Source organism: Condylura cristata, unplaced genomic scaffold, assembly GCF_000260355.1.
Source record: "Condylura cristata isolate star-nosed mole 26May11 unplaced genomic scaffold, ConCri1.0 scaffold00012, whole genome shotgun sequence".
Taxonomy (NCBI): Eukaryota; Metazoa; Chordata; class Mammalia; order Eulipotyphla; family Talpidae; genus Condylura; species Condylura cristata.
Genome location: NW_004567113.1, coordinates 19,340,760 through 19,350,814, shown reverse-complemented (window position 1 = coordinate 19,350,814; position 10,055 = coordinate 19,340,760). Strand labels below are relative to the sequence as shown.

General features: G+C 37.5%; 1 protein-coding gene across 1 annotated transcript in view; it reads left to right on the top strand.

The window, feature by feature from the left end:
* Positions 1–1,024: 1,024 nt before the first annotated feature.
* EREG (epiregulin) overlaps positions 1,025–10,055 on the top strand; it is a 13,556-nt gene continuing 4,525 nt past the window's right edge. Inside the window, exons 1-2 of the mRNA XM_004681445.1 lie at positions 1,025–1,094; positions 9,946–10,032. Coding sequence (XP_004681502.1) covers positions 1,025–1,094; positions 9,946–10,032 — 157 coding nt within the window. The remainder of the gene's footprint in view (positions 1,095–9,945; positions 10,033–10,055) is intronic.

Genomic DNA, 10,055 nt, shown 5'->3' with positions numbered 1-10,055 from the left:
ACATGATGACAGGTCTCTCTGTGTGGACCCACTCCCTTTACCTTCCACATCCTCTTGCCATATGAACACCTTGGCCAAATGCGATGTGTGGTTCAGGAGTGGGGATTGGGCTCCAAATATAAGGCCTGAGGAGATCAACAATTACCAGATGCCCTCTGTGAGTCAACCACATTGTTTCCTAGTACTTTACATGTACTATCATATTTTTACTCTTCAAATTAACTGAAAGAGATAGGTTTGATTAGTCTAGTTTGACAAATGATGACATTAAGACTCTTCACATTCAAATACCTACCAGGTTATTTATGGAATTATAAGAAGTCAGAGAGCCTTTGGGTTATCAGAAGCAAAATCAAGATAGTTCTGTAGTAGTTGTCTAGGGGCATCTACCCCATAGTTAGAATCTTTATAGGGACAGGTTGGTGTAACAAAAATCATATTTAGATGGTGTCACACAAAATCAGGCACAGACTTCTGCTGTGTTAAACTATGTTGAATATTTTTCTTAGCCTAACTACAGCACTTCAAATCTACACATTTTCCAGAAAATTATTTTTTTATAAAGCACTCATTGATAGTAGCTGACTCAAGCCTTTATATTTCCTACATGTATATGAAATCGCACAATCAAGGAGAAGGTGGATATTGTTGTATTCCCAATATTCTTTTATATTACTGTGAATTGAATATACTATCGATAAATGATCAAGATGAAATTCATAGCACGTTCTATTAGCAGTGAGAAAGTAAACACATTGCCTGGGTTTATGACAGTGTTATACTCACATAATTAATTTGAAAAAAATTGAATTTGAATATCTTGCTTATTCTTGCTGAAGAATTTCCCATTTCCTGGTGAATGGTCACTCAAGAAATGTAAATATCATGTAAGAAATCCTCTTCTAAGAGACTGTCAATGAAGGTGTGGTTTCTTCCTCCATCAGTCCTCATACTGAATATAGGTCTATGCAAACTGTCTAATTAGTATGACTGTAACTGCTGGGACACATTCCACTGGAAGACAATGGGAAGGATCCTCCATGCTGTAATAGGAGCTATCCTCAAGGAGGAGCACCCTAACAGCCGTCACCTTGGTATGGCAGTTCTGGAAGCTCTGAAAAAATGAAGTAATGCAACAGACTCAGTGTCCTCTGGCGATGCCATTTATGTAAGGTTGTGTGTCTAGTTACAGGGCAAATAAAGGTCTGTGACATTCTAGGTTAAATTAATGATTTAATTCACATCGTGACTTAGTAATTGTTCAGAAAATATTAACCCTTCATATCTTAGATCAAAAACGTGAATTTTTAGGGCTCTCCCTGGTGGTGCAATGGATAAAATACAGCACTACGAAGCTAGCCGAAGCCGTCTTAGCGAGAGTTTGATCCTGGACCAGGGAGGTAACCCACATGGCTCAGCAGACCCCTCCTGTCTCCCCGCTGCTCCCCTCAGAAGTGTACTTCATCACCTTGCCTGTTCTGCTCCACACTCTGTCTCTGGGGATCCTCTCAGTGCCCTTGCACCTCTGTCCTACCCCAGTTCTGTATGCATAAATAAATCTTTTTAAAAAAACAAAATGTGATCTTTAACATGGAGATATGAAAGTGAGTTAAATACAAGGTCTTTTGAAAATCCATCAGGGTAAGGGGAAGAGCTTCTTCTGTTACACACACATCTATATATGTCAAACTTTATAGTGTATAGGATACAGGTTTCACAGCCCAGTATCTTATTTCATAATTTAGAAATATTTATTCCTCTTTGAACTTTAGTTTTTCATCTGTAAAATGGAACTCATATCTGTATTGTCAGATTATTGTATATAATAATACATATAGCAGAATATATAAGCAGTCTTAAAATTAGACTTGTTATCACTATCGCCATCAAGTGCTGTCTTAGAAAAATGTTTCATTTGATCTTCAGAATAACCAGAGGTACCTAGCATGTAGGGCTCCATGGGTGAATCTGCTGTACCATCTGCTGTGGTGGCCCAACTCACTCTTCACTTTCAGTGAACATTAGACTTTTAGACTGAAGAAGAGTAGTAGGCCTTCTCTGATAAGTGCTTTCACCTTTTCCCACCATCAAAAGTAAATATGCACCTTACCCACCCCCTGCACCTCACTATACCTGTGTATTTCTCTACCCCCGCCTTTTTGCTCACTCTGTGTGTATCCAGACCCCTCTCTCCTTATTGGTTCTGTACTTACCTTTTATCACCCACAGTGTGATGGACTTAAACATTCAGTTAAGTGTCTGTTGGATGACAGATATGAATGTTCTTAATTCAGCAGTCTCACCTCACTGTTTTGACTCCACTAACTGCTCTTTGAAAATGTGATCAAGAAGCACTATGTTTGAGATTAAGGGATAGTTCCTGAAAACTCAATTTTGTTGTTTTTGATAAAGTCTAATAGTTATTCTGTGTTTCTCATTTCTATTTCTTAATGTAGTATTTATCCATTGATCATATGCCTAACAATATTTTAAGTAGCTGCTCTGCTGCAGTATGTGTGTGTGACTGAGCAAGAAAGAGAGAAAGGGGGAGAAACTAAATAATGATAGGACTGAATGATGGATTGTCAGTTAGTAAAAGGGAAGTATTGTTTTAGAAATGAAAAGAATTTTAGAGTAATCTAATCTAAATTCCATCTCCCCCTCTATCCACCCCATTCCTAGGTTTCTGTTTCAGAGATAAGGAAATTCAGCTGCAGGGGTGTAAAATTAGTATCCGAGCTGGAACTGGACTTGATTACTCATGTGTGTGTGCTGAGGATCTATCGCTGGTATGGACTCAATAGTTCTTGGTAGTGGGCTATCCTATGTATTGCACTGTTAAGCAGCAATCCTGATTTCTACTCACTAGATGTCAATAGCATCAACCCCCACTGTGAAAACCCAAAATGTCTCCAGACATGACCAAATACCACTATTTGCCGAAGTCACTCCTAGTTGAGAACCATTAATCTAACGTATTTGCTATTGCTATTGCCACTCGGAATTCACAGAGCAATCAGAACTTAAGTTACCCAAGATACATATTATTAATGGTAAGCTGGATGCAAATATCAAATCAATTCAATGCTAAAAAAATCAGTTACTCATTTTTATTGATTTTAGCACCATTTTTCTGGAATAATGATGAATCTTATCTATGATGGAGTCATTCATAATTCTTTCAATCTTTACGTTGCGGATCACCTGTGCCTCCTTAAATAACTCTGCTCTCTTGCTTCCTTTTTCCTCCAGTTTCTGTGGCTACTTCTACCTACTCTTTACCACATATTTGTAAAGTTCTATTGTTTTCCATTCCATAATATTTCTTTTGACACATTTGAATGTTTTGAAACAGTTCTTTTTTTTCTTTTTAAAGATATTATTAATTTATGCATACAGTACTGGGGTTACAGGCCAGAGGTGCAGGGGCAGTGAGAGGATTCACCAGAGACAGAGTGGGGAGCAGAACAGGATGACTGATGCAGTACACTGCTGAGGGGAGCAGCGGGTGGGTCAGGAGAGGTCTGCCACACCACGTGGGTGACCTCTGGGGCAGGGATCGAACTCATGCTGAAGTGGCTTTAGCTGCTTAGTGCTGTGCTTTACCCCGCTGAGCCACCAGGGAGGGTAGGGTCCACAGTACTCTGTTTTAATAGGTCTTATTTCCTCATTTTTCTTTCAAATAGACTCCAGTAACTATTTTTACTTTTAACTCAATGTTGATATTTCCAATTAGCTCATAAGTATGACAATATGTGAACCACACATTCAAATTCTTTCATTCACCACCCCTCCCTTCATGTCTATTAGCTGCTGATGCCACCACAAAGTGTCCTGTTGTGATTCTACTCTTCAGTGGCACTTCTAAACTTGGCGTTTTCTGGTAGATACTTAACATCACTTATGAATTTTCTCCTTTCCACTCCACTCCCCAAGTGTGAAGTCCCATTAACCCTACTTAGGACAGGAACAGGTCTTTTACATTAACTTTGTTTTCAGCATCTTACTCAATACATTGTGTCTAGAAACAGCTCATAAGGTATTTATTGAACACATCTAATTTTTTTTCCTTTTTTAAAATTTTATAATAGTTTATTTTTACATATGTTTGTGCATTTTTCCATCTCAGTTGCAATTCCCTTGGGCTTCGCATCACCAAATCACCCGTGTGCCATCACCATAGTCCAGTGCACTTACCTCCCCCTGCCGTCTTTGAACACATTCCCCACTCCACCCCATAAACTGTCTCTGGTATATAGTTGTTCATTATTATTATTATTATTATTCTCCTCTGGTCCTTTACACTCCTGCTATGAGTGAAACCATCTGGCATTTTTCCTTTTCTTTCTGGCTTACTTCACTAAGCATGATCCCTTCCAGCTCCATCCATGTTGCTGCAAAAAGCATGTGTTTATTTCTTTTGATTGCTGAGTAATATTCAATTGTGAACACATCTAATTTAAGAGAAGTAGTTACAAACAGTAAGCATAGAAAAGTGGCACTCCTTTCCCATTCATCAAGTAGAAGTGAATCTGAATCTCCCAACTTATGTGCTTCCTACTGAATTTGAATAGTGTTAACTAAAAAACACATTTATACAAAATAAAATGCCTTAGCAACTTCTAATGTGCGAGGTGCATTACATGGGTTCTTTGTGTGAAAAGTAACTAGCTTTGAGACTTTGAAAATTCCTTTTAGATACTCATTTCTACTTGTTTTTAGTAATAATGGATTAAAACTGTCTTATTGCAAATTCATTTTTGGCAATAGGCTTCTATAAAGAATACATGACAGTCAACAGACTTCAAAATGCTGGAAAGTATTCAGAGCTGCAGGCTACATCATTATAATGAAAAGAAAGCAATCAGCAAACACTTAAAATCCACTTTTCCTCCTCTAGAATATTTTTCTTTTGAAACAATAGCACAGTAGTAATTTGCGTTTCTGGATTGGCTCAACAGGAGTAAATGGATGAAACAAACATTATCTTGGAGAAAAAAAATTCACTAGAACATTTAAAATAGTACACTAATGATGTATCTTTGGCTTTTAGGGAATGCAAGTCCCAGATTCAGAGGTCTTGGTCACAAATCCCAATACCCAGTTTAATGTAAATTGTATATTTTTATTTATACTGAGTTGATATGTGCCCTTCTGTATTCTGAGAACATTTCCATGTGAAGATCTACCCCATTTTACCTGGCTTGCCACCCACTGTCATTTTTAGGTATTTTAGTCAAAATACCCTTGTATTTTTGACTCACTAATTCTTGATTTGAAGAATGTTATGTATAACAATTATATGATGACTAAAATAGATGAAATCTTGAATGATGATTTAGAAATTGCTATCAACATTAAAGTGTATAATGTAATACCTATGAACTGAACCCTCATATTGTTTTTAAACATCTTAGAACTATTAAAATGCTTATCTTTAAACACTGAAACTTTTCTTGTCACTTGATGGGGAGTCCCTCTGGGTATTTTTTAAAACTCAAAATTACAAGGAACACTTATCTGCAGCCCATTATTATATTAGTCTCTGTTTTATATCAAATAGAGATAGTTGGTGTTTAGATTTAGGTTTTACTGAAGCTTAGTTATACAGTTAACACTGAAAATGACTACTGAAGGCAAAGTTTATTCTCTAAATATATTTTACCCTTTGAAACATAGACTTAGTAAAAAGTACTGACAGTAACATTTTGGGTATCTGATGTGATAAATAATTTACAGTTATTTTACCCAGTGAGAAGAAAGACCTTATCTACTAGTGGAATTTCACTTAAATAAAAAGATATCTGAAAGTAGTGAAAGTGTATTCACTCCTTCAAAGCATACAAGACCTAACAAGCCTACTATGTTACAGGCAAATCCTAAAATTACAGACTGCCATGGGAGAAGGTGAAAAACTAACAGTTCATGAGTATGTAGTTATGTGGCCACAGCAAAAGTGTGAACAAAGCGGATTTTGCTACCTGTTAGGGCTAAGCAAATGTGATGATTCATTATGAGTTTGCTGTTCTGCTGTACATATTATAAAAGGTTAGATTTGGAAAATAAGGTGTATTTCTTTCTTTTCTTGAACCTATCTAATTTTATGGGTGTCATTTTGTTTGCTTGATTGTTTTTCGGGAGAGCCCCTTAATCCCTAAGAATATACTAGATGTGGAATTGACTTAGTCAAGCAATCACCTAGTGCCAGTCTCCTGGGTGAGCCCCTCAGTGTAGCTGTAAGACAGCAAAGTCAAAAAAACCCATGTGCAATGAGGACAATTTCTCCATCTGGCATTCCTCCTAACTGTTGGGCAAGCACTTCTATGGCCCCAAGACCCATGATATTTAGTGCTACCCCCATCTGCATGATAGCACTCAACCTCTCCCACGCGAGGTCCCCAATATTGTGTAAGGGTGTAGGCTGGCCCTGACTCACAGAGTAGAGGTGATTTGTATCCTGTGAGTCATTGGCACCACTTCCTGCTGCTGCATTTGAGATTTCACTGAAACACAATCTTTGAAAGGTAAAGGTAGAGAGGTGAATAGGTGAGTTTCAGATTTCTAAAACCACTTGGAATTCAACAAAATATTACCTCTATAGGGATTTTGATTTTCATAGCATTACTGAACTAGAAATCCAACAATCAATTTTGAGTTTACTATCTACCCTATTTTACCTGATGCAGAATTCCTCTGTGCCTTAGTTACCAATTAGAGCTTGCCACCCACAGCTGTTTTCTGACACACTAACACAATCACAGTCTTGACTCTTATGTTGAATTATTTCTTAGCAGACACTCGTGGTCAAGCATCAAAAACTGTATTTGTAATTTAATCATGTTCAAATAACACCAGAACCTCGAAAGTCTGAAAAATTCATGAAATAGACAACTTCCTTATATAACTTTAAAATGAGTAGTGATTGCTTTTTAATCTTTTTTTTTTTTTTTTCATACAGAACTGGGGTACAAGCCATAAATTCAGGGGCAGTGAGAGGCTGCACCAGAGACAGAGTGGGGAGCAGGACAGGTAGATCAACCAAGTACACTGCTGAGGGGAGCAGCAGGTGGGTCAGGAGAGGTCTGCCTGCCATGTGGGTCACCTCCGGGCTGGGGATCGAAATCGCACTGAAGTGGCTGTGGCCAGTTTGCAGTGTTGCGTCCTAACCCCTTGCGCCACCAGGGAGGACCTAGTAGTGATTCTTAAGGGCAACACTTGGAAGATCTTAGAATTTTCCTTGAGTGGTGCTTTTCAGTCCATTGATCATCTCCACGTATTCCTTGACACTAGTTTGCAAGGATCTGGAGTGTAAGGAAGTTTCAGGAATCTTGAGGGCCACGTTTTAAAGCAATAGAACTGTGCAGATGGACACGTGATTGAGAACCAATTTTGCTGTCCCATTAGCCACATCTATCCATGCACACTTTCACTTGAGAAAAATACATTTAAAGTTCTTTGCCGCTTCAGCTGTAAACTATCTGGATGTTCGATTAATGTAGGCAGTCTCAACTGAAACTATCCTTAACGATGGACTATGTCCAAGGGAGCGTCACAAATCAGAAGAGCCCAGTTTTTGTGGAGGCACGCCCAGCACTGACATTCTTTAATTCACAAAGAAAACTATTTCACCTGTGGCTTGACCAACTGGAACAGAGTTTGTAACAATGGAAAAACTAACAACTACATTAAAAAAAAAAAAAAAAAAACTGAACAAGGAGCATACCGAAACAAGTAGCTTTATTCTATGTTAGTCGCAGGTTGCAGTTTGTAAGCAGTTCAAACAGGAAAGGATCATCTCTGATTTGCACAAAGGCTAGAGAAAGGAGCTTCAGAAGTGTGTTTGCATGATGGATGTGCCTGGCCTTTTCATCGTAGAGGAATTAGTAATGTCGCCGCCCCTGCTTTCCTCAGCTGAGGAAACATGGCATAATGGGAGGCTCAAGGATTAAAAACACATCTAAAACTTCAGTTTGTGTTGAGTAGATTGTGCGAGTTAAAGTGTTCAGTTCTTCAGTAGTGAGAAGTCATGACAAAATTATGTTGAGATGTAAAATAAAATTGGCTCAAATGAGAATTTGGAGTCCTTCATAAACAGCACTGTGGACAGTTACCTTCTTGCATCTCAGTTCAACCGACAGTGATATTCAGACTTTAACCACTTTATATCATTTAAGAAACATGATTTTTTTCCTACAAGATGATTACAACTATATTGTAAGATATGGAGTAGGAAGGAAATAATTCAAGCTTTTCAAAAAGTGTTTTCGAATCATTTAAAAATTGAGAGATTTGATGTCAAAAGGTAGATTCCTGACTCTTCTATGAGCACTAAATAATTGGTCTTACAGAAGACATTCTTGAACAAGACTACTTTATAGTTTATTGTGTTAAGTGTGCAACTAGAAATTATGAACTATGATGCCAACTTGTATTTTAGGTTTTAGTATCCAAAGAGTATGAAAATCACCTAATAAGCTTCCTCTGACTGAGAAAAAATAAAATCCTTTACTATTCGGACTAAATCGCCCTTTAAAATATACCAAATTACAAAGAAATGTATAATCTTATACTCTTATAGACCAGTAGAGGGCACTACCCACATTTACTGCTATAACTAGAAAGTTGTTGAACATCTGGAACATATATAGGAGTCTTTGGTCTGTTAGGCATCTCATAAGCCATATTGCTATAGTTAAGTATTCTCTCCAAAATTCTGTAAGGTAAGGAAAATTGAGATCCAAAATCACATAGCTCAAATTTTCCTCCAGAATTTCTTCTTGTTAACTCCACAAATGGGGTTAACTATGTACTTCAGTTACACTTTACACTTACCCCCCATGTTAGAAAGTATGATGCCCATTATATTCATGTGTATCATCTAGACAGGACAGAGTGATCCAAGTGAAAATACCTAAATGGAATTCCAGACTAAACTTGTCTGGAATTTTTTTTTAACTTGTTTATTTATGTATACAGAGCTAAGGTACAAGCCAGAGGTGCAGGGGCAGTGAGAGGATTCACCAGAGACAGAGTGGGGAGCAGAATAGGCATATCAATGAAGTACGCTGCTGAGGACACTAAACTCTTTTCAGAAAAATAGACTTGTAATTAGAGAGTTCTTATTTTCTTAATTAATTAATTAATTTTATATTGGTGTGCATTTTATGCAATAAATGAATAAATCCCCATAAACCTTCCTACCTCATCACCCGTGGACCATCACCATAGTCCCTTGTGGCTCTTCCCTCCCCTGCTTTGACTTCTCTCCCTCCTCCTCCCCTGCTATGTGCCTCAGAAATACACTTGGCCTGCAAGTTTTTATATTTTTTTTGACCCTTTGTTCAGTTTCCTTTTATTCCACTTATGAGTGAAGCCATCGAATAGTTTTATTTTCCTTTCTGATTTATTCCACTGAGCATAATCACACCTTACTTAGACTGCATTTATTAATTAAGATCTATTTTTTAATGCAATGCAATGCAATGAGTAATGTAGACACTTAAACCAATAGAGCATGTTTACTGGATTGAGAGTCCTGTTTGGATGCTATCATTAGTAGAACCTGGTTTTTCTTTGAAAACATTTTTGTGTAAGTTACTTTACTCTGAATGCCGCATGGAGTAAAAAAAACGAAAATTCTACAACTGTTCAATGTTATGATTCTTAGGAAATCAAACTTCAAAATCATGGTTTGAAAAAGTTACTGTGAAGTGTGTAGAGCAGGTCAGATGTCTTACTATGAACATGATTACCCTTGAACAAAAGGTTTATTTATTTTTATGCATGTGCCTTTCAATTTCATATGCCTGTTCCCATGAATTATTTGATGGGTCTAGTCACTGAAATAATTAAAACAACTACAAATGTTGCAGCGATGTGGAAATCCAATCAAGGTTTCCTTCCCAAAAAAATTATTTATATTTAATTTTCCTCCTCCATAAACAGGTTTCCACCTTCTGCAAGTCGTCCTCAGTACAACTGTGATTCCATCATGTATCCCTGGAGAATCTGAAGATAACTGCACAGCTTCAGGTAAGCCCAGTTTTGTACACAGT